At 38.4% G+C, this 25856-nt stretch overlaps 1 protein-coding gene across 12 annotated transcripts in view; it reads left to right on the top strand.

The window, feature by feature from the left end:
• Positions 1-25856, top strand: part of DOCK10 (dedicator of cytokinesis 10) — a 290337-nt gene that overhangs the window by 146313 nt on the left and 118168 nt on the right. For all 12 annotated transcript variants that reach the window (XM_047721140.1, XM_047721142.1, XM_047721146.1 and 9 more), the window contains exons 4-7: positions 10978-11060; positions 19159-19231; positions 19500-19622; positions 19877-20011. In XM_047721140.1, coding sequence (XP_047577096.1) covers positions 10978-11060; positions 19159-19231; positions 19500-19622; positions 19877-20011 — 414 coding nt within the window. The remainder of the gene's footprint in view (positions 1-10977; positions 11061-19158; positions 19232-19499; positions 19623-19876; positions 20012-25856) is intronic.

Here is a 25856-nt window from a genome sequence, read left to right as displayed (position 1 = left end):
TGAAAACTATTAGGGAAAATGTAACTTAAAAAAAAAATCTGGGAGGAGTCAAGATGGCGGAGAAGTAGCAAGCTGAGACTACTTCAGGTAGCGGGAGATCAGCTAAATAGCTTATCTAAAGATTGCAAACACCTACAAATCCAACGGGAGATTGAAGAGAAGAAGGACAGCAATTCTAGAAACAGAAAATCAACCACTATCTGAAAGAACTCTACGGAAAGCGGAAAGCGCTCAGGGAACAAAAGCTCCCAAAAGCAAACCCAGCAAACCCTAGCTGATTACTCAGGCCGACCCCAGGTAAGGGCGGTGAAACTCCGCCTGGGGCAAAGACGCTTGAGAATCACTACAACAGGCCCCTCCCCCAGAAGATCAACGAGAAACCCAGCCAGGACAAAGTTCACCTACCAAGGAGTGCAGTTTCAATATCAAGGAGAGCGGCGGAATTCCAGAGGAGAAGAAAGCAAAGCATGGAACTCATGGCTTTCTCCCCATGATTCTTTAGCCTTGCAGTTAATTTAATTTTTTTTTCTTTTTCAATTTTTTTTCTCTTCTTCTGCTAATTTTTTTTAACTTTTACCATTTTCTTTTTTAACGTTTTTTAAATAGTTTATCTAATATATATATATTTTTTTCCTTTTTATTTTTTTATCGGCTTTCTTTTTTTAATAGTTTTTTTTTTCTTCTGAACCCTTTTTTATCCCCTTTCTCCACCCTCACGATTTGGGATCTCTTCTGATTTGGCTAAAGCATATTTTCCTGGGGTTGTTGCCACCCTTTTAGTATTTTACTTGCTCCTTCATATACTCTTATCTGGACAAAATGACAAGGCGGAAAAATTCACAACAAAAAAAAGAACAAGAAGCAGTACCAAAGGCTAGGGACCTAATCAATACAGACATTGGTAATATGTCAGATATAGAGTTCAGAATGACGATTCTCAAGGTTCTAGCCGGGCTTGAGAAAGGCTTGGAAGATATTAAAGCAACCCTCTCAGGAGATATAAAAGCCCTTTCTGGAGAAATAAAAGGACTAAAATCTAACCAAGTTGAAATCAAAAAAGCTATTAATGAGGTGCAATAAAAAATGGAGGCTCTCACTGCTAGGATAAATGAGGCAGAAGAAAGAATTAGCGATATAGAAGACCAAATGACAGAGAATAAAGAAGCTGAGCAAAAGAGGGACAAACAGCTACTGGACCACGAGGGGAGAATTCGAGAGATAAGTGACACCATAAGACGAAACAACATTAGAATAATTGGGATTCCAGAAGAAGAGGAAACAGAGAGGGGAGCAGAAGGTATATTGGAGAGAATTATTGGAGAGAATTTCCCCAATATGGCAAAGGGAACAAGCATCAAAATCTAGGAGGTTCAGAGAACCCCCCCCCCAAAATCAATAAGAATAGGTCCCCACCCCATCACCTAATAGTAAAATTGACAAGTCTTAGTGACAAAGAAAAGATCCTGAAAGCAGCCCGGGAAAAGAAGTCTGTAACGTACAATGGTAAAAATATTATATTGTCAGCAGACTTATCCACAGAGACCTGGCAGGCCAGAAAGAGCTGGCATGATATATTCAGAGCACTAAATGAGAAAAACATGCAGCCAAGAATACTATATCCAGCTAGGCTATCATTGAAAACAGAAGGAGAGATTAAAAGCTTCCAGGACAAACAAAAACTGAAAGAATTTGCAAATACCAAACCAGCTCTACAGGAAATATTGAAAGGGGTCCTCTAAGCAAAGAGAGACCGTAAAAGAAGTAGATCAGAAAGAAACAGAGACAATATACAATAACAGTCACCTTACAGGCAAGACAATGGCACTAAATTCATATCTCTCAATACTTACCCTGAATGTTAATGGGCTAAATGCCCCAATCAAAAGACACAGGGTATCAGAATGGATAAAAAAACAAAACCCATCTATATGTTGCCTACAAGAAACTCATCTTAAACCCGAAGACACCTCCAGGTTTAAAGTGAGGGGGTGGAAAAGAATTTACCATGCTAATGGACATCAGAAGAAAGCAGGAGTGGCAATCCTTATATCAGATCAATTCGATTTTAAGCCAAAGACTATAATAAGAGATGAGGAAGGACACTATATCATACTCAAAGGAACTGTCCAACAAGAAGATCTAACAATTTTAAATATCTATGCCCCTAACGTGGGAGCAGCCAATTATATAAACCAATTAATAACAAAATCAAAGAAACACATCGACAAGAATACAATCATAGTAGGGGATTTTAACACTCCCCTCACTGAAATGGACAGATCATCCAAGCAAAAGATCAACAAGGAAATAAAGGCCTTAAATGACACACTGGACCAGATGGACATCACAGATATATTCAGAACATTTCATCCCAAAGCAACAGAATACACATTCTTCTCTAGTGCACATGGAACATTCTCCAGAATAGATCACATTCTTGGTCCTAAATCAAGTCTCAACCGGTATCAAAAGATTGGGATCATTCCCTGCATATTTTCAGACCACAATGCTCTAAAGCTAGAACTCAATAACAAAAGGAAGTTTGGAAAGAACCCAAATACATGGAGACTAAACAGCATCCTTCTAAAGAATGAATGGGTCAACCAGGAAATTAAAGAAGAATTGAAAAAATTTATGGAAACAAATGATAATGAAAACACAATGGTTCAGAATCTGTGGGACACAACAAAGGCAGTCCTGAGAGGAAAATATAGAGCGGTACAAGCCTTTCTCAAGAAACAAGAAAGGTCTCAGGTACACAACCTAACCCTACACCTAAAGGAGCTGGAGAAAGAACAAGAAAGAAACCCTAAACCCAGCAGGAGAAGAGAAATCATAAAGATCAGAGCAGAAATCAATGAAATAGAAACCAAAAAAACAATAGAACAAATCAACAAAACTAGGAGCTGGTTCTTTGAAAGAATTAATAAGATTGATAAACCCCTGGCCAGACTTATCAAAAAGAAAAGAGAGAGGACCCAAATAAATAAAATCATGAATGAAAGAGGAGAGATCACAACGAACACCAAAGAAATACAGACAATTATAAGAACATACTATGAGCAACTCTACGCCAACAAATTTGACAATCTGGAAGAAATGGATGCATTCCTAGAGACATATAAACTACCACAACTGAACCAGGAAGAAATAGAAAGCTTGAACAGGCCCATAACCAGTAAGGAGATTGAAACAGTCATCAAAAATCTCCAAACAAACAAAAGCCCAGGGCCAGATGGCTTCCCGGGGGAATTCTACCAAACATTTAAAGAAGAACTAATTCCTATTCTCCTGAAACTGTTCCAAAAAATAGAAATAGAAGGAAAACTTCCAAACTCATTTTATGAGGCCAGCATCACCTTGATCCCAAAACCAGACAAGGATCCCATCAAAAAAGAGAACTACAGACCAATATCCTTGATGAACACAGATGCAAAAATTCTCGGCAAAATACTAGCCAATAGGATTCAGCAGTACATTAAAAGGATAATTCACCATGACCAAGTGGGATTTATTCCAGGGCTGCAAGGTTGGTTCAACATCCGCAAATCAATCAATGTGATACAACACATTAATAAAAGAAAGACCAAGAACCATATGATACTCTCCATAGATGCTGAAAAAGCATTTGACAAAGTTCAGCATCCCTTCCTGATCAAAACTCTTCAAAGTGTAGGGATAGACGGCACATACCTCAATATTATCAAAGCCATCTATGAAAAACCCACCGCAAATATCATTCTCAATGGAGAAAAACTGAAAGCTTTTCCGCTAAGGTCAGGAACATGACAGGGATGTCCGTTATCACCACTGCTATTCAACATAGTACTAGAAGTCCTAGCCTCAGCAATCAGACAACAAAAGGAAATTAAAGGCATCCAAATCGGCAAAGAAGAAGTCAAACTATCATTCTTTGCAGATGATATAATACTATATGTGGAAAACCCAAAAGACTCCACTCCAAAACTGCTAGAACTTGTACAGGAATTCAGTAAAGTGTCAGGATATAAAATCAATGCACAGAAATCAGTTGCATTTCTCTACACCAACAACAAGACAGAAGAAAGAGAAATTAAGGAGTCTATCCCATTTACCCATTTTCTTTTTTACACTACATGGATAAAACTAAAGATAATAAACATGCAAAAGTTGGGCGCCTGGGTGGCTCAGTGGGTTAAGCCGCTGCCTTCGGCTCAGGTCATGATCTCAGGGTCCTGGGATCGAGGCCCGCATCGGGCTCTCTGCTCAGCAGGGAGCCTGCTTCCCTCTCTCTCTCTCTCTGCCTGCCTCTCCATCTACTTGTGATCTCTCTCTGTCAAATAAATAAATAAATAAATCTTTAAAAAAAAAAATAAATAAACATGCAAAAGTTGATAAAGGTAAATTCAAATGCATTTATTTTTTAGTAGCATTGGGATAAAATGTATAGAAAACCCTGATGAAAACAAAATAAGTTTTGAGTTTCACACTAAAGACCTTGAAGAAATTTATTGTCTTATTGTCTCATCACCAAAATCCCTAGAATAATAGTCTAGCTTCCAAATATGCAAAACTCTCCTGGTTCTAAATTGGCTTCCTCTTCTACAATAAAAATCATCCCATAACGTTTAGTGACAAGTGGATGGAAACACTGAAGTACAAGTCTGGAACCCTGGCATATAAAAATGTTTAAAATGAACCCATTTTAAGTTTGAACCTAAAAATTTCAATCACATTGAATTACAACCCAGATTTTATGCCTTACATGAAAAGAATGATTCTGATCATAATATTACAAAGGTTTTTAGTACTATCCATTATTCATGTCTTGACAAATTTCTTGTGAGATCTAGCTGGGAAATTAGAATGTACGTTCCCAGTTCAGGCATAGGTATGATTTATGAAAGTCCAATTTTACAGTTTGCCAACTGCCTTAATACAACACAGTTTACAAAAACAAACCAAGTATTTTGATTCATTCCCAATTTAGATAACAATTTAGGCTGCTCTATAATTCAAAGTAACAAAATAGCTGAGAAATGATTCTCATTTATGGTTGGCATTTGATAGGACATTCTGTTTTACATTGTACATGTATATTTATATCCATAGTAACACTATCTATGTTACTATGGATATAAATATCAAGCAATATTTTTAAAATCCAGACCCAAAACCCATTATTGTTTGGATTGTACCATGATTTCTGAAACTGAGTCATATCTATATTTACATTGCTTATTTTTGTCCAGACATTTTTCCTTCTTTCCCAAGACTGTAGTATAAGTGTTAAAAAAATCATTGTGTTCCACTTATTTTTGTACAGCAAAAATTAATTATTTCCTCTTAAAGGAATACATAGATGTGATCCAATTAAAGAAGAAAAAAAAACTTTCAGTGCCTTTTCTCTTTTTCTCTAAAATATCAACATATTGAATGACCCCATGTCCTGGTTGCAGGAACAGTCTCATGTTCTACCTGTGAGCCTGACTAATAGCCCCTTCTCTCATTTTGTAGTGTCTCAGTGTGGACAATAAATTATCCAGCCACTCTTTCAGTACATAATTTGCCTAAATTCACATAATTTCATGATGTTACATTTTCCACATTTATACAATAGGCATAATTACTTCTAAATTTAATAAAGACTGGCATGAATGTGAAATTACCACCATCATTTTACAAATACAGAATTAATCCCAGTGGTGACTCGGGGTCAAAACTAACACTTTTTGTAGTTACATACATCTTTCTGGCAAGAAACTGGCCATGTGATTAAATAAACCTCTATATCCAGAAAGAAAAAGAATTCTGCACCTGAAAAGCCATTTATTACCTGCTTATTCCTCTGTAGCCAGAATCTAATAATCAGTCCTTTTAAGAGATGGACAAATTACGTTGCCAAACCCAAATTGCTATTTGAGGTAAGTAACATGATTTGAATTGATTCTGATGATTCTCTAAAGAGAAGAAGAAAGGAAAAATTGAAATATTTTCTTTCTAGTATTTTACGGTGTCCTTTACAATTGCCCAATCTTTTCTAAAGTATTTAGATTTAGAACTTTCACAGTGTCATGTTTAGTTATTTCTAAAAGAAAAAAGGATATAGGTAATACATTCGTTCAAACAAATATTGAAAGTCCACTATAAATAAAAATGCCATGCTAGAGATGATATGTCCCCTGGTCTTTCAGCTGGAGAGTAACCTCAATCACTAGAGCTCACGGTATAAAGTCAGGACCCTGATAGTTTCAGTTCACAGACAACCAGCACAAGGACCCCATCGCCACTCCAGTGGAATGATGGATTTTGGGGCCTCATGAAGAGTATGATTCAGTGGATCTCATGTGGGACCCAGGAATCTGCATTTTAATTAACAATCCCTAATAATTAATGAACACGATGCACTTTAGGAAGCATTATCCTAATGGTATAAAAGCCTTCGAGCATGTTGACCTTGCTCAGTTTTTTGTATCTGAACACATAACAGCAGGGATAGCAAGCATAAAAGCTGAACAGGCAAACATAATAAATTAATAAAATGTGAATTGGGGCATTGCTGTTTAGAAAAATTTACCAGCTCAGCACACTTTTGCTGGATATTCAGTCTTCCTTTTTGAAGTAGGTGGTGGCAGCCTGCAAGGACAAGGAGTTGGCATTTTGAAACCCGTGTCGTGGGCTAGGGAGTTAGTAAAGGGGAAATGGAACACTTGCTATAACAAGCAGAGTGGTAGCCTGGAACTTTGAATTTGCAACAGGTCCTTTCAGCTTAGTTTTTGGACAAAGAGGAGTTGTAGTCATGATTAAAATAGTTCTTAATGAGAATGACTGTTTGGGCTGGAACAAAGAATAGAGAATAATTTTCTATGCATAACATTTCCAAAATGCCATTACTATGCAGGAGAAACATTTATGTGTTTGTAAAATGCACTAGCTGTCTCAGAATCCAAGAAATCACAGAATTAGAAGGATTTTTAAGGATCATCTAATCCACCCCCTCCCAATCTTCATCTGCCCACCATGAGATATGTGAAACATAGCAAATAAATTCAGAAGGAATTTAGTTAAAGCAGACTTCTTTGATAATCAGAGCTAATATATCTCGCCAAAACTGTACATCATAAATCAAGAAAAACTAGATGCTTTATCAACTGTTGTGAATGTGAATTATACACTGAGTCAAACATGCTGGAAAAACTGGTTATTTTCAAAGCAAGTATTTATTAAGTACTTACCCTATGTTAGATGCTTTATGGGAAGTATCTTATTAGATCCTTATGAAGTTGGTATTATTTAGGCAGATAAAAAAATTTAGAGATACTAAGTTACTTAATTGAAATCCCACAGCTAACACCAAAATGCAAAACCAGGTCTGTCTGACTCCAAGACAGAAGCAAAAATGCCACACAAACATCTGGAATGATGGTCCAGATGTGCCTACAATTCTATCATGTGTAGGACCTTTGGCAATGATCTGAGCCTCTCCTTGCCTCTGTGATTTATAAAATAGACATAAAATCTCATAGCATTCTCACTAATATCCTATGTAAAGGGGCACCTGGGTGGCTCAGTGGGTTAGAGCCTCTGCCTTTGGCTCAGATCATGATCCCAGGTCCTGGGATCGAGCCCCACATTGGGCTCCCTGCTCAGCCGGGAGCCTGCTTCCTCCTCTCTCTCTGCCTGCCTCTCTGTCTACTTGTGATCTCTGTCTGTCAAATAAATAAATAAAGTCTTAAAAAAAAAATCCTATGTAAAGCACCTAATAGTGTGGAATCTAACAATTGGGTGCCACTCCAAACCAGAAAACAAGTACTTCTTTGCTACTGTAGTAATATAAGAAAGCTCCACATTCATTTTGGGTCCGTGGGATTCAGGACGTACGTATCTCAGATTCAGTTAAGCCAGTGACACATTGTGTATCATTGTGACACATTATCACATGAAATACGCATGAAATATACATGTTTATGGGAGCTAAACATAGATACTTTCAGTAGCAAGAAAGGGTAATGAGTAAACCAGTGCATCTTTGTTCCATTCTAATTAGGGAGGGTAGAGACGGATATTATGGGACAGAGATTTCTCAATCCAATCTAATATTCTGGTTGTTCACTAGCTAAATCTGAGATCCTAATAAATGAAATGATTTGACCAAAAGTCACGTTGAAAGTCAATATTAGTAGGTTAGTTCCAGTACAAAAAGAAAGCTATGTAAATCCCGGTTCAGAGCTGTACCATCAATTTGCCTTTTTCTTATAACAAATGCACTTTGTTTGGGCAGGTTTGTTTGTTTGTTTGTTTGTTTGTTTGTTTGTTTTTACCAAGAATCCTTAAAATACTTTGAGCACTCTATCCTAAGAAAATAACCACAAATGGGTCAGACTTGGGGGAGGATGGGAAGACCAACGGCATGAACAAACACTCTGAATACCATGTGTTTTTTTTTAATTTTCATTTTTTTATAAAAGACTCATTTTTATTAAAAAAAAACTCATATTTTCTACAATGGCACAAAATTTGTAGAGCTATAATAACCATCTCACTCTGTCCTGTTTTAGAAGTCTTTCCTCAAATGTTAGCATCTCCACAGTACCCACCCTAAACATTCTATTAAATTGTCCCCCTTCCCCAACTCTATCTATACCCCTCTTCTGCTTTTTTCACATGACAGTTACCATTTTCCAACATATACACAATTTACTTATTTTGTGTTTATTGACCAGCTCTTCACAAGGGCATAAGTTTCAAAAGAGCATGCATTTTTGTCCTTTGTTTGCTGATGTATTCACATCACATGGAACAGCCCAGTAAGGGTTCAGTGATGTTTGTTGAATGAATGAATGACCTCCCAAACTAGGAGACTGGATTAGTAAATTTGGATATGATATTTTATTATACTTATTTAAAATGGTCATAAAATTTAGAAAGCCAATGTAAAAATATATAGAATATGCCATTAGGTGAATTTTAAAAAACAACATTCAAGTTCAAATATACACTCAGAGGGGGGCCAGGTAAAACTATGTACCAGAAAAAAAGTTTGAAAGGGAATGCCAAAAGGGAGTAGGTTTTATGCTTTTTGTTTTCCGTTTCTAAATATATTTCGTTGCATTTGAGAGCTATCGCCAGGAATAGGGAAAAAGAAGTAAGAGGAAAAAGAACTGTGATCATGAATGCTCTGTCCCCATGGCCTTGGGATGCCTCATGCCCATATGCTCCTTGCCTGAATCCTTGGCATCTTTATCTGAAATGAAGATGGAACTTTTTAGCCAAGGAGCCTATCAGGGCTTAATTTTCCTCTTATTTCCAGAAACATGCGATTTGCAGAATTGGCTCAGAAATCGCAAGTTAAGTGATTTCATTTTAGCTAAATAGGTTTAGCTAAATGTTCCCTTTCTCCTCCTCCACCCCCATCTCCTGAATTCCCCTTGCCACGTTCATTTGTCTTGCCGCTCTTCTCCACTACTCTCTGCCAATGTTCTCCTACTCCAGTCTTGGTCCCAGGCTCACGCCTTGTTTAGCCCCTCTCCCCCATTTGCGGGTGCTTCCCGGAACAAATAAAGTCGCGGCACCGAGAAAGTTCAAGGCCAGAGAAGTCCAGAGCTGCTGAGGACACCCAACTACTCTCCCCTCGCCCTGCCTCTCTCTGTGTCTTGAGCCAGTTGCCTGAACCCAGTGCTCTCCATCAACCTTTCTGCCGAGACTTCAGGGCCCTTCTCTCCCACTCTCTGTTTCTACAAAGACAGGGCCAGTGTTTCCCTTGCTTCTAACACTTCCACGCCCCAAGTGTTTTCTCTCAAACAGAACTCCTTGCCTGTCCCCTTCCTGGGCCCAAGAACCATAGATCTTTATTTCTCACATTGCAGGAACATTGCTCCTCATTTTCTCCACTAGAGGAGACAAGATCTCGTTGTAATCTTCATGTCGGCTGCTGAATCCCCAGGTTCATGTAGTTTTAGAATCAAAAGGAATCTTAAAAGCCACCTAGGGAGGGGTGCCTGGGTGGCTCAGTGGGTTAAGCTGCTGCCTTCGGCTCAGGTCACGATCCCAGGGTCTTGGGATCGAGTCCCGCATCGGGCTCGCTGCTCAGCAGGAAGCCTGCTTCTCTTCCTTTCTCTCTGCCTGCCTCTCTGCCTACTTGTGATCTCTCTCTGTCAAATAAATAAAATCTTTAAAAAAAAAAAAAAAGATGCTCTACCTACCTCTCCCTCTGACCCTCCCACCCCTCTACCCCTCACCCCCCCCTTTACTTCTCCACCTCAAGCATGCTCTAAAAAAAAAAAAAACAACAAAAAACAAAAAAAGACACCTAGTGTAACCCCCATTACTATGGTCAGTACATTGCTAGGTGCACGGTAGGTGTTTGGGAAATATTTGCCATCGGTAAGTACTGGAAAATCATCCATTTACATATCAAGTTTTGATCTTCTTTTATTCATATATATTTATAAAAATCAATGAGTAATCATGGAGAAAGCCAGCCCTGAGAAAACATTGAGGTAAAACTGAAAAACTGATTTCAAATTGACAACACTGCTGACACAGAGAAGAGAAAAGATAAGTTACTGACTCAAGAATGGGCAGAAATGGGCTAAAAGTACGATGAAAATATTACATAGAAATAATATCTTCTACCACTAAGAACTGTTAAATAATGGGAGGTTGCTAAGGAAAGCTAAAAGATGACAGTACTTGAGGTTAGCAATGTATCTGGGATGATTCATTGGGTGATTAAATTAAGCTTTCCTCGATGGCGTAAAATAGAATAAATATGTTCAATAGTTCCTCCTCCAAGAGTCTGGGAAAGGTCCGAGTTCTGTTTCACCCAAAAATATGAAATGGTTATAGTGAGCAAGCCCCTTACCTACCTTAAAATTGCTGACATAGTCACCTTAGTACTACCGCAGAGATTACGAGAACTGTATTCGCTGCGCTTTTTGCCAGGGCTGCTGAACTTTTTAATGGTAATTTTTAATTGTCATTTTTTTTTTCTTTCAGGCTTGTAAATTTTATAGTTCCCAATGGTATGTGGTCAACTACAAATATGAACAGTACTCTGGAGACATCCGACAGTTACCCCGGTAAGAACCTATCAAGAGTATTCCTTGGGTGTTTCCATATACAAAATGTGATTTCTGCTTAAGTTCTACCATTGTTTACAAATACATGTGTGTTAATCTAGTGTCCAGGTATATTTCATAAAATTTAAAAATAATTGTCACGATAGAACATTTTATTCAACAACATACAAACATTGTGTTGTGTATGCACAGAATTAGTTGTGAGATAGAAATTATTCTTATTTAATTTTTAAACAAAGTCTTAAAGCATCATTATATCACGCTTTTGTGAGCTGTCATTTCAATAGCAGATGTAACAGGACTAGAAAAGAACAGCTTGGACCAAAACATTTTTCTGACTATATTCTGTATTTAGCGTTCAGATTTGCCACTGGTTTCATGCGTTTTCATGCCGTGATATCAAAAGTCATGAAAATAAACAACTTCCACAGAAGTGATATATGTTTAAGAACAGCAAAAAGGGAAAATAAATAGTTACTTTTTTTCTGTACTCTGGGGAAATAAAGTGTTTAGGAGAAGGTGTCTTTGTTTTGCACCTGTTCAAATGTCACCTTCATGGACAAGCTTGCCTGACCTACTCCTGACCTAAAGTAGTCGTTTATTCAGGTTCTTTGTCCCCTGGTAAAGCAAAAATCCCCAAAGGGCAGGGACTTTTCTTTGCAGAATCCCCTACAGGCTGAGAGAATTCCTGGCCCATGGTCAGTGTGCAATGTCTACTTATTGGATATATAAAGTAAGTGAATGGCAAATTTTGAAATACGACATTCCTGTCTGGGATGGGAGTAGCTTAAATGAAAGAGCTGCAACGAATCAGAACCCCTAATGCATTGGGTCGTCCGACTACAATGATGCAAACAATCCAGAAAAACACTTACTCAAAAGGGAGGTGGTTATTAGCCCTTCCCTCAAGTGGATATGTCGGAAAGATACACATTACATCTAACTTTCTAGTGGACACACGGTTTAGATTTGGGCACTACAGGCCCAGATTTCCTCTGCCCCCCAGAAACAACTGCTCCAGACTTGGATACTTGGAAAGTCTGCTCTCAACTCCTGAATACAGAATTTGAAGGAGCTACATGGAATAGCTCAGAGAAGGTGCCACCTGAGCTCAAATATGAAGGAACAGGAGCTACCAGCACACGATCTTGGAAAGGAGTCCCAGAGGGAAGAGCAAGAGGAGTGGGCACCCTGGCTTGGGAACCAGCATGGTCTCCTGAGCAGAATGGGGAGGCTGGAACTGATGGTTAGAAAAGCTGGAGTAATATGAAGCCATGGAAGGACACGAGGGAGGTGGAAGGCCCCAGAAATGAGCTTGGATTCACTCTCAACACAACAGAAGCCTGCGGAAATTTTAACCTAGTGTGATGCGATCCAGTTTCCTTCTTTAAAATATCACCTGAGCTACTCTAAGGAAAATGGGATTGTAGCAGTGAGTATACAAAAAGAAAAAAAAAAAAAAAAGCAGAGGGGAAAGGGGCCATTTATTTTTCAATTGCATTACTAAGAGCAAAACAGTGTTCCTCCAAAACAGCAAAATCTTTTTTTGCAAACCAGTGAATATTAAATTTAACCAAGTCTCTGAACATCCCTTTAAATTCAGGTTGCTCCTGATAGATAACTTCCTCTAACTTCATGTTGGGAAGGTCCCACCACATGCTAGGCTTTCCTGAGTAATTACTGTATTTGGAATGTCTGCACGTTAGTCACACACTTTTTGTAGGCATAACTGAAAAGCAAAGCATTTTTTAACATCGAGACTTCCTCTTTCTAAAAACTGTTCTGAGAAGTGGTTACAGCTTAGAAGCTGTGTCCAAGTGGTTGGAGGACCTTATATGAATTAAGAGACTGTAGTAAGTGACATTTTGCTGCCCTCCCAAGTATATGCCTTCCTGCTGACTTCAGGACTATTGAAATCGTTGTTGTGTTGTTGTTGTTGTTGTTGTTGTTGTTGTTGTTGTTGTTGTTGTTGTTAAGAATTTATTTGTGTATTTGACAGAGAAAACATAAGAGGGGGGTAGTGAGAGAGGGAGAAGGAGGCTCCCTATTGAGCAAGGAGCTTGATGCCGAGCTTGATCCCAGGACTCTGGGATCAAGGTTTGTTGAAATCTTCAGTGGCTTTGTCCCCACACACCTTTTCTTATGTCCATGATGATCTCAAGCAAAATAAATAAATGAAAGATTTCACCTTCGTGGTATTCATCCTCTATTAAAACAACAGAAGAAACACCTCCTGTGACAACACAGCCTAGATATCATCGTCGAATTAGAATTCTCATGGAGCATGAGAAGAAACCTCAGGAGAAATGAGGCAAACATAACCGAAATACTGTTGAGAATTTCCCTTAATTAACTAGAGGAAGTGGAAGTCGATACCAAAAAGGGGAAGAATAATACTGCCACAAAGTAGGAGATTTTAATGAACTATGTGTATTCAAACTGAAAATAAGAAGTTTCAGAATATTATCCTCACACCTCCCCTGAAATGACGAAGACTGTAACACTGAATAGAAAAATTATTTTCAAAATGATTTTACAAAGCCTAAGTGCTCCCCATCAAGGACTACACATATTTAGGTCAGTAGTGGAAACATAATTTACTTGGTCTTCGGAGGCTACTAGAAGTAAATCACGTTCATGCCTCTTAGATTAAGAGAATTCTCCTATGTCTGCTACCAGTTTAAACTGATCCTTTCTTTTTATGGGTTGCTGAGGCTCCAAAATAAAAACTTGCAATTATGGCAGAGTAAAAAGAGAAGCATGTGTTTATATCCCTAATTTTTATTCTTTAAACTTGAAATTGTGTTATTATTAATTCTTAAGAACCTTGCTTTTTTAAGTGTCTGTTCATAGGAAGATACTGGAGAGAAATATTATTTCAGGCTAGAGTGTAAAATGTAAGCCTTCACCCAAAAAAATCAGCACTGAATTTGGGATTTGCAGGAGATAAGAAAGAAAAAAAAATACACGATGGCAGAGGAGCCATGAATATACCATGTGGAAGGGACAATCCTTCAATAAATGGTGTTGGGAAAACTGGACAGACACATACAAAAAAATGGAACCAGGCCCTATCTTACACTATCCACAAAAATTAACTCAAAATGGATTAAAGACTTGAATATAAGACCTAAAACCATAAAACTCCTAGAAGAAAATATAAATGGGGGGTGCCTGGGTGGCTCAGTGGGTTAAAGCCTCTGCCTTTGGCTCAGGTCATGATCCCAGGGTCCTGGGATCAAGCCCCGCATCAGTCCTTCTGCTCAGCAGGGAGCCTGCTTCCTCCTCTCTTCCTCTCTCTCTGCCTGCTTCTCTGCCTACTTGTGATCTCTGTCTGTCAAATAAATGGATAAAATCTTTAAAAAAAAAAAAGAAAAAGAAAATGTAGGTGGTAAGCTCCTTGACATCCGTCTTGATAAGGAGTTTTTTGGATCTGACTGCATTCAAGCAAAAATAAACATTTGGGACTACATCAAACTCAAAAACTTCACAGCAGCCTGATGATTTACAGACCTGTACCTCTGGGGCAAATAATACGTTATATGTTAATAAAAATAACTTTTAAAAATGTCATAGCAATGGAGACCATCAGCATAATGAAAAGGCAATCTACTGAATGGGAGAACATATTTGCAAATCATGTATCAGATAAGGGATTAATATCCAAAATATACAGAAAACTCATACAACTCAATAGCAAAAAATAAAATAATCCAACTAAAAGACAAGCAGAGGACACGAATAGACCTTTTTCCAAGGAAGACAGACAGTGGCCAACCAGTACATATAGAGTACTCATCATTAGGAAATTCAAGTAATCATCAGGAAAATACAAATCAAAACCACAGTGAAATATCACCCCATATCTATTAGAGTGGCTAGTATCAAAAAGGCAAGAAATAACAAGTTATAATGAGGATGTGTCAAAAAGGGAACCCTCGTGAACTATTGGTGGGAATGTAAACTGGTGTAGCCATACGCAAAACAGCGTGGAGGTCCCTAAAATATTTAAAAATAGAACTACCATATGACATAGTAACTCCACTTCTGGGTATTTATCCAAAGAAAATAAAAACACTAATTCAAAAAGATAGGTGCACCCCCAAGTTCACTACAGCATTATTTACAATAGCCAAGACATAGAAACAGCCTTAAGGTCCATCAATGGATGAATGGACAAATAAAATGTGAGACAGGTAGTTAGGTCGGTAGATCGATGGATCAATCACTGAGGAACATGGCCACTATTGTGATCCACAGTTACCAAGAATAAATGCCAAATTAAATAAATATATTTATAAATAAATGCCAATTGGTGTTTTGTAAGAAAGAAAAGAATGGGTACATCACGCTGGCAGAAGAAGGCAGAATATGAAGTTCAGAAAGAGAGAGCATAGTGTCAAGGTCAAAGGGAGACTAATAAGAAATAATGAGCATATAGCATAGGACCACCCCTGAGCTCAGTGTCGACATTCCACATTCAAGTTTGTCTTTGATACCTCTTCCTGTTTTCCCTGCACTTTCCTTTATGTTTCCTTGGGATGTTTTCTTAATACTCTCTTCACTGTCCTGCCATTATTTTAAGAATCCTGGAACATTCATGTTCTCTTCTCTGCAGACAGATTACTTGGAGTAATTGTTCTGAAATCAACCTTATGAATCTGCTCTGAATCTCAAGCAATGTGTTGAGTCTTGTGGATTGAGAGAAATAGGGAAGAGTTGTGTTTAGGGACTTTATTTTGCCAAAGTGAAAGGAACTACTCTTTGTTCAGGAATGTCAAGATATTGTTAAGGAGAAAAGGGATATTTTGGGGTACAACAGGAAAAATTTCCCACTGGTCTTAAAATAACACTGTCCTCTGCTACTGGGTCTGCCTTCACATAAACTTGACCCTAACCCAAAGAGGCAGAACAAGTTAACATTAAGGGCAATGGGCACAGTTATGCTTGAGTATCTCTAAAGCTCTGTAAGAAGGGGAAAGGAGTACAGGTACACCAGCATCCTTTGGAAGAGAACAATGGCTACAGTCTTGCTTAATATGCTTATTAAAGCTGGTTTGGATTAATTTATCCTACATACAGGAAGTAGCATTTTGGAAATAGGGCTTCTAGTCCCACCTCTTGCACTGTGTGTTTATGTGAGTAGCTGTTACAGATTTTGCTTTCTTCTCAGTACAACAGTGAGACTAGATTAGACTGTGTTCTGGCATTTGTTTACAAATGTCTGATTACACACATATATAATTTAATAAAAAGGCAATATGCTGTTTGGTACATATTTAGACTTCAGTACAAATGTTCTGTTATCTTAGAAATTTTTGAGCTTTTTCGAACTTGCAGATAAGTCATGGATGAAGAACGTTATATTAGTATATATGAATATGTTTCTGGAATTTGGAATAATGCACACCCATTTGAGTAAAGTTAATATACATCAATGAACAGACATTGATTACATGCTTACCATGTGCCAGAAACTATGGTGGAGATAACCTTAGAATACACATTCCCTACCACTGTTCTTTCAAGCTTCTGGTTTTTAAATAAGCCTGTTTCCATTTACAACTACTTACCTATGGGCCTTGGAATTTCATATCAAGACTGCACAACCCAAACAAAATAGATAAATAAATCAGGACTAGGGCTGAAGAGAGACCCCAGATAACATCTTTAATACCCAATGCCAACAACTATATACCCCAGAATAGCTTTATTTTTCTTAGTTATTCATTTTGGTAGCAAGTAACTTACATTAATTTGAATTTATGAGGTAAATTCACAATAGTAATAAGACCATTTTTAGAAACCTGTTTAACACATTAGAGGTGCATCTTAGGATATCGATCGCCAAAAAATGTGTTTTAGCATCACCAAAATGCTTTCAAAGAACAGTTTTAAATGCTACCATTTTGTATTCTTTCACTTATGTCATCTCCTTGTTCACCTTGCCTATTGTGATGCAATCAGCAAATGTGTATTGAGCTTCTCTAAAGAAGGGAAAGACAAAGCGGGGGGGGGGGGGGGTGTAAGTGGGACTTCAGCGAAGGCCCTGGCTTTAAGAAACATGTCATCTGCCTACTTCCTCCTCTCTCTCTGCCTTCCTCTCTGCCTACTTGTGATCTCTGTCTATCAAATAAATAAGTAAAAATCTTTAAAAAAAAAAAAAAAAGAAACATGTCATCTGGCATGCCTGGGTGGCTCAGTCCATTAAGAGTCCAGCTGTTGGTTTTGGCTCAGGTCCTGATCTCAGGGTCTTGATCTCAAGGTCATGAGATCTAGCCCCGTGTAGGGCTCCAAGCTCAGTGGGGAGTCTGTTTGAGCTTCTCTCTCCCCCTCTCCCTCTGCCCCTCCCAATCATGCACTTTCAACTCTCTCTCTACATTAAATAAATAAATCTTTTTTTAAAAAAGCAGAAACATGTAATCTGGTGGAGGGTAAGACAGGTGTGCAAGTAACAGCTTTGGGTAAGCATCACAACAGATGTGTGTCTGGCATCTAGAAGAGAGTCCTCATTTGTAGAGTCTGGGATGCCTTTGTGGAAACCACTTTGGGGGCATGAACACTTTTTAGACTACAGTGGAATATTACTTAGCCTTAAAAAGGAATGAAATCCTGATACATGCCATAACATGAATGAACCTTGAAAACATTTTACAGTAAGTGAAATAAGCCAGACATATACTGATACATATGGGATGATTCCACTTGCATGAGGTACCCAGAGTAGTCAAATACATAGAGACAGAAAGTAGAACAGTAGTTACCAGGGGTGGGGGGAAGGGAGAGATGCAGAGCTGTTGCTTAACAGATACAGTATCACTTTGGGAATGAGAAAGGTCTACAGATGGGCTGTGGTGAGGGTGGCACAATAATGTGAATGTACTTAGTGCCACTGAACTGGACACTAAACATAGTTAAAATCGTAATTTTCCTATTATGTATATTTTTACCACACTTGGAAAAAAGGCTCTTGTCAGGGAGAGAGACTGTGGCTCTTATCTCATGCTTTTCCAATTTTAATAATGAGGTCAGTGTTCTTTCTTTGCTCCACCTTGCCCAGCTGTGAGCCGGGAATGGACATGTTCAGGTCTTTCGCAGGGAAGGTAAAGAATATTTTGGACCCATCTGAATGTGTTGAATCCCTGTATGAATCCAGTCTGGTAATTTTATGCATGCTTTAATAAAGACTCATTGGTCATGCCCCTTTCTATCTAGAATACCATCAACATAGGAAAATATTTGTGATAGGAATAACTGAATGAGCACCCCTGGGATTTTTTTCTCAATAGATTCTGAGGTTGCTTCTACACAGTATAAATCACCCTGAAGAAAAGAAGTGTTCCACGCAAATTCTGCATGTAGGGTTTTCTAGCTAGGTGTTAAGGAGCGCTGGAACCTTGGATACTATTGATCACTCCTTCATTCAGCCCTGAGTTGTGAAATAGAATCAAGCCAAGGGAAGTTTATTTTTGTCCTGTTTCACCATTTATAGTACCAGGTGCACACTCTTGCTGCTGTGGGCTGGTCAGCCTTCCAGTGCTGCCAAGGAAATGCACCAAGGAAATGAACACAATTGTCTTCACAATTGTGAACACAATTCCACGAAGTTAGAGCAGGGTGTTCTTTGGTGGAGACCTCGGTTAGGAGAACAGCGCATCCTAGTGGCCGGAGCACAGACTGGTTCTCAGGAACGTGGTTTATCAAATGTCCATCTCCATACCCTTAAGGGCCCGTCATAGAAAGCAAAACGGAAATGAAAACATCGCTACTTCATATTCCACTGCAGAATGTGGACGAAGAAAAATGGAAACCACTAAACCTTTAAAACTGTCCTGCTTGCCTTCGTCTCCTTCAAGAAGATATGTGTCAATCTGAATAAATAGTAACTCCGTGGTTTGAAAATAAGAGATTTCTTTGCCAGAGATAAGATGTAATGGTGTAGGGGAACGTTAATACTTCCAAAGGAAATAGGGCCCTCACTTGATTACATTATTTTACTTAAAAAGCGCAAGAGTTGTTACCTAGGGAACGGTGGAAAACGAAAGCCATGTCTCAAATGACAAATCAGAAACTGTTTTTTGTTTGTTTTTCATACCAGAGCAGAATACAAACCAGAGAAACTTCCTTCACATTCCTTTGAGGTTGACCATGAAGATGCTGATAAGGATGAAGTAAGTACATTGTTGAAAGTGAAATGTTTAAAATGGGAGGATATTTAGTTCCTGTCTTTCACTAGAGCATTTCACATTCTGACCAGATTAACATAAAAGCCCTACTTGCATAAGGACTTTTCATCAAAATGAGTCACATTTGTTTTGAAATGGAACATGATTTTTTAAGATGAGCCAACGAGAGAAAGAGGAGGTTCATTTTTAAGTGCAGGGTCTAAGATCTGGGATTCACAAGATTGCAATCATGCCAATGGTGCTTCTTCTCCAGGATACCACCTCCCACTCATCATCTAAGGGTGGTGGGGGAGCGGGAGGAACCGGAGTTTTCAAGTCTGGCTGGCTCTACAAGGGGAATTTCAACAGCACCGTGAACAATACTGTTACTGTTCGGGTAAGGAGACATCAAGACTCATCTTTGTTTCTGCCAGTTTTCTTGACACCCCCTCCTTCGGTCACAGCACAGAAGAGAGTCATTTGCATTAGGTTTATGTTTCGTGTCATATTTTATTTATGAGAAAGGAGGATGCTGTTCTCTAGAACAGTGCCCTAGAAACGTAGCCCTCCTGAAGGAATTGGAAAAATTCTAATTTCTCAAATGGTGCACGGCAATTGGCACTACCTCTGTGTATTTTTTCCTTTATTTAGTCCTTCAAAAAGCGCTACTTCCAACTGACTCAGTTGCCAGATAACTCCTACATCATGAATTTTTACAAAGATGAAAAAATATCCAAAGAACCCAAAGGCTGCATCTTTTTGGATTCCTGTACAGGTGTGGTACAGGTGAGTGGAAATCCCTCCTCCTCCTTGTTTTTTTTCCCCCCCCTCTCAGGTTTTTTAATCAAAGAGTGCATTCATCCAGTCATCAGTCATTCATTCCATAAGAGTTTACAGACTATCTGATATGACCCAAGAACTGGTCTAGACCTTAGGATTCAGTGGAAATTAAGGCAGCCTCACTTTCTGCTTTCACAAAACTCACTTTCAATAAAAGAAGAAAAACATAAAATAAGCAAAGAAAAAAATCAACAGAATGGAATCCATTGGTGAAATCTGGAATAAAGTAAATAAATAGAGCTGGGGAAGGGAGAGAGACAAATGACAAGGTTGGAAAGCAATGTTAATGCTCCAGAAGTGAGGAAAAACATTTTCAAAGAGAAATTATTTGATCTGAAAACTAAAGAATGAACAGGGCAGCGAGTGCAAAGGTCCTGAGGCAAGAGCAAGTTTGGTGTGTTCAAGATGGGGGAAATGACCACCTCTGTAGCTACAGTGTAGAGAGCCACTGAGCTAAAGAATTCAGTAAGATAATATGTAAACCATATAGTTCACTATACTTCATAAGTACTATCTTTATTATTGGGTAATAATGGGACAGTAAATTTACAGTGTACATATACATCATCTTCCTTCTGAAGGAGGTTTCCTTCAAAGACAAGGATTACATTGATTCTCAAGAACATAATTTCAGAAACAAGACACAGTGCTTTTAATAGACAATGCTGTTCTGCGAACTCTTGGTCTTCAAACTGTCTTTCTTAGTATTCAATGTGACATGGACCACCGTGGCAAAGGAAAGCAGAATAATTCCATAGACCTCATTGGGACATCTTGCTTTCATTTATTCTTTTTGCTCTGATGAAATAAGTATCCTTATTCCTTCTTGCATAAAAATTAAAGCAACCAAATGTTATAGCAAACTCTTCTTGAATTTCACAGGAAGATGCTGGCTCATTGAGCTTGAGGACTGTGTTTCTGGTCCCAGGCCACTAAGAGCAGATCCTTCTCTTCCCACCAAACCACAGGCATTCACATAGCTTGCTCCATAGCTGGGATTACGTCTTGGATTAATACCATCGGCGCTTGGATCTGCAGATGCAAAAATGGAGTTTTCTCTAGTCTCTTAGGCCTAGCCTTTTTCTGGATGGTTTATCTATTAAAATCTGGAATTCCTCCAGAAAGTAATAATGCTGAACTTTAAAAGGAAAGAATTAATTAAGTGTTGCTGAGCACTAGGTTGGAAGTGAAAGATAATTGCCTTTTAATGCAGACACCAACTTTCCATATGGAAAGGGCAATAAGGGTCTTAATGGAGGGTGAAGATAGTTTTCCATTGTTGATCACAAAGGAAACTCTTTGGCTTTAGAAATATCAAGTAAAACTTTAACAGTAGGTTAAAGATCAACGATTACATTTTATAGACATTGAACTAAAAAATTTTAAATTTAATAAATAAAATTTAAATATTTTCTTTTCTATTTTTTCCTTCAAAGCTTGCTCTAGCAAATGCATTATCATCTTTTAGGAAGTATCACTGTGGCCCGGGCTACATATTAAGCTTGCAGAGATACATATTAATATGATATTGTTTCTTCAAAGAATCCTACAACTCCGTGTTGAGTTCACACCTTGGTATTCAGATCTGACCTTCACTATAGGAACCTCTTCTCCATTTTGTCTTAGACTGTGGTTCAGTCTCTGCTTAAGTGATGCCTTGGAGCTGGAGAGTGTCTCCTAGGAGAAAATACAGCTTGGGGTTCACACGGGTTAGCATTCAAATCCTGGTTTCAGCATTTACTGCTGGAGGCTTTGAGTAAGTTACTCAAGCTCTGAGCTCAGGTTCCTCATCGGTAAAAAGGAAAAAGGATCTAGGAGAGAGTGTGTCCTCAGTCATTCTTCCTTAGTCTTGTAACTAAACTAACGTGATTTCACTCCTTGGTGAATCACAGGTAGAAACACACCAGGTGAGCTGTGATGCAAGGGAAACTTAATTTGCAGCAAATTTGAACATAATGAGGAATAACTTACAAAGTTGTGACTCCCCAGCAAGGATGAGTGGGTTTCCTTTATTTAAGCTTAGGCTGAATGTTTAGAAAGGAGAGCCTTGTCAATGTAGGTCATACAAGTGTCATAAGGGAACATGCCTCTACAAACAATGTATGTTATGTAAAGGACATTATGCATTATGTAACTAATACATATTACAATTATATATTGTATATATACAATTGTATAATTGTAACATGTATTACATATTATATATGTAATGCATATATTACAATTACATAAAAATACATAAAATTACATAAAACATAATACATATTACAATACATAATACAATTATGTAAATGTAAATATACATTTTAATATTATAATGAGGAAAAAGTAATTGTTGGTTACTCTGTGGGTCACTCCAAGGTCTATCTGCACAGGTGGTGTTGGGGGGTCAAGCTCAAACTGGTCTGGGCTTTCTGGGCTCCAGGAATTCTTCATATAGGCAGCTACTACTTGAGGAGTTGTCTTGGCTTCCATCATGGGATGCTGTGTCCTTCAGGTCTTTTGCCTGAGTTAAGAGATGCCAGAAAGAAGAGCTTAAGGAAAAATGTGGGACAAGGTCAGTGATATGAGCAAGTGAGCAATGAAGGTCAGATCTAGCTGGTGATAGTCTTTTCATTAAGTATAAAGGTCACAACTTTGAGAGATAGTCACTCAACTGTGGAAAGGCCTTCCTAGAAAAACTCAGTTCACCTTCCTGAAATTTCTACCTAAATATGCTTACTTATTCATTTATTTTTTGTTCATTCATTCACTCATTCAACAAATTTATTTAGTCCCTCTGACATACTAGGAACTCTGCTCAAGCATCAGGAATTCCCTGCTGAAGTCATAATCAGAGAGAGACGCTGGCTCATTCCTAACTATTATACAGTGTCACAAAAGCTATAAAGGGTACCTTCTGTTAAATGTTCTAGGAGCACATAAGAGTAATGAACTCTTTTGGGTAAGCCAGGAGGAGTCCTCAAGTAGATTTTACACATTAAAGCACAAATGAATAATCCTACTTCATTTTCCAGGAGAGAGCCATTCAAGTATTTGAGAACATTTATTACATCTTTTAAAGAGTTCAGCTCTATACCTCCTCGTTTCTATTCCTTTTTTTTTTTAAGATTTTCTTTTTATTTATTTGACATACAGATCACAAGTAGGCAGAGAGGCAGGCAGAGAGAGAGAGGAGGAGGAGGCAGGCTCCCTGCTGAGCAGAGAGCTCGATGCGGGACTTGATCCCAGGACCCTGAGACCATGACCTGAGCCGAAGGCAGAGGCTTTAACCACCCAGGCGCCCCTCTATTCCTTTTTATTAAGACCTTGTAACCATTTGTGGGGGGAGGACCTCCAGCTTCTTGAGATCACTTTGGGAAGATAGACATCTGGGTTACTTATCACCTTGTATCCGGATCCTGGTTCTTACATATTTGCTTATAGCTCTTTTTGACTTAGGAGTTCTTACAACTGAAAGGAAGATTCTCAATGATATACTGCAAGATTAGTCATTGCTCTCACAAGCTCTCAGGTACAAAATGTCCCTGAAGATGAAACACGTACACACAAAAACACAGAACAAATGAATAATAGAATGAGTCAGACTTATTTTGTCAAGAATCATTATCCATTTCCCTTGAATAAAACAGAAAAGAGGAACAAAGACCTTACCTCAGAAGTGATACCTACCATCTGTCATTCTAAGAAAGTCCAGACTCCTAAGAGTCTTAGTAAACAAGCCATTTTCATTTGTTTCATTCACACCCAATCTGTATCATTGTGTTCTAAGAATAGCCCTTGGAATTCTGAGAAATATATTTTAAGGGTGACATCAAGTAGAGAAAGACTCATAACCAGTAAATTTCTCAGAGATTTTTGGTGATGTTTATGAATGGAAATTTTCTGGATCCTAGTTAAAAAAGAAAAAAAAATAACAGTAGTTTTCCACTATATAATATCATCAAACAGTACTATTAGATCTGTTTAATATGCCGTGCATTCCCAATCTGGGGTAGAACTTCCAGTTTTTGCTGCTTCCATTTTGATCTGATATGAAGGGATATTCAAGCCTCTATGATCTTATCTTGTTCCTTCAGAGTCTTCATACTCATTCATCCACTGGCTTATCCATCCATCCACTCAAGGTCCTACAGTTATGGAAGAGAATGAATGAATAGTCCAAGAATTCTGTCTGCTAGGTTTCCTACCACATATTAATAATGACTGATGTCACTTGATACAGGCTTCAATGGGACTGGGGCTACCAAACACTTCTTCTTTCCTCCCAGGTGCTGAATCTGCCACCTTGTGGATATGGATTCCAAGACAATGGCCTTAAGTCCCCTGGGTGGCTCAGTCAGTTAAGCATCCAGTTCTTGGTTTTGTGTCAGGTCATGATCCCAAGGTCATGAGATCAAGCCCTGTGTAGGACTCTGCACTTAGTGCAGAGTCTGCTTGAGATTCTCTCCCTCTCCCTCCCCTTCTGTCCCTCCCCCAACTCACACACACATGTGCTCTCTCTCTCTCTCTCTGTCTCTCAAATAAATAAATAAATAAAATCTTAAAAAAAAAAAAAAAAGACAATGGCCTCATGGGCTTAACCAAAGTCTAGAAACTCAGATACATTCTGCAGCTCAGGCAGCCCGCCACATGAGGGAAGTAGGTCAAGGTGTACACAACAGGGCACAGCTTGGACTGTGCAGATCTGGATTGTGCTCGTCCACAGAAAGGGAATCAAATTAGGAGGGAAAAATGAAGTGTACCTGCCAAGGGAAACAAATCTAGAAACTACGTATGACCTATAAACCTCCCATTAACAAAGTCAGGCTCTGCAGAACATCATTTCTGATGATAACAATAAAAACCAGAATGACACTTGTACTTTTCTTCATCTAATATGCTATTTGACAACAGTTGATGAAACATGCATGATTATTATCCCACTGGATTAAAATAAAACTCATGGAGCTAGAGTGGTTTTCCCAAACCACAGAGCTAGTAAATGGAAAAATTAAGTTTGAAGTGGAGAAACGTCCAAAAGCACCAAAAGATGCCCAAGGGGGCACCTGGGTGGCTCAGTCATTAGGCATCTGCCTTCGGCTCAGATCATGATCTCAGTCCTGGCATCAAGCCCCACATTGGGCTACCTGCTCAACAGAAAGTTTGCTTCTCCCACTCCTACCCCCACTCCTATGTTCCTTCACTTGCTGTCTCTCTCTCTCTGTCAAATAAATAAATAAAATCTTAAAAAAAAATTAGGATGCCCAAGGAAATGGTCAATTATCATACATCATGTGGGCATGCCTGCATACATACATCTATTTATCCTGCAAGCCACATAGACAGAAGAAACACTACAAAGATAGGCTCATGCATCATTTTAAGCCTTGAGGTTTAAGTGCAGGGTATATTTCAGCAAATATATATTGAAAATTTTACTGTGCAAGGCATTGTGGGAAAGCCAAATATGGATCAAATGCAACTCCTGTCTTCAAAGAGCTCCCAGCCTATGGGAGAGGATGCGCAGGAGAAGAAAAAAAAAAATACACACATGCAGATACAGTGAGGGACATATCTCAAACAATAGATTTTGAAAACATATGCAAGAATATAAATTGCATTTATCATGGCATGAGGCTTTATTATGTTATATACATAGTCATATACATATATGTAATGTATGCTGTATTTCTGCTTGTTTACTGACATTCTATACACTAGAATGTAAGTTCAGCGAGGGCAAGTGCTTTACTTGAATTTTTTTTTTTTTTTTACTTGAAATTTTTTAACGCTACGTCTCTGGTACATA

This window comes from Lutra lutra, chromosome 3 (assembly GCF_902655055.1).
Source record: "Lutra lutra chromosome 3, mLutLut1.2, whole genome shotgun sequence".
Lineage (NCBI taxonomy): Eukaryota > Metazoa > Chordata > Mammalia > Carnivora > Mustelidae > Lutra > Lutra lutra.
The sequence above is the reverse complement of the archived record's forward strand: the minus strand, read 5'-3'. Positions and strand labels throughout refer to the sequence as shown.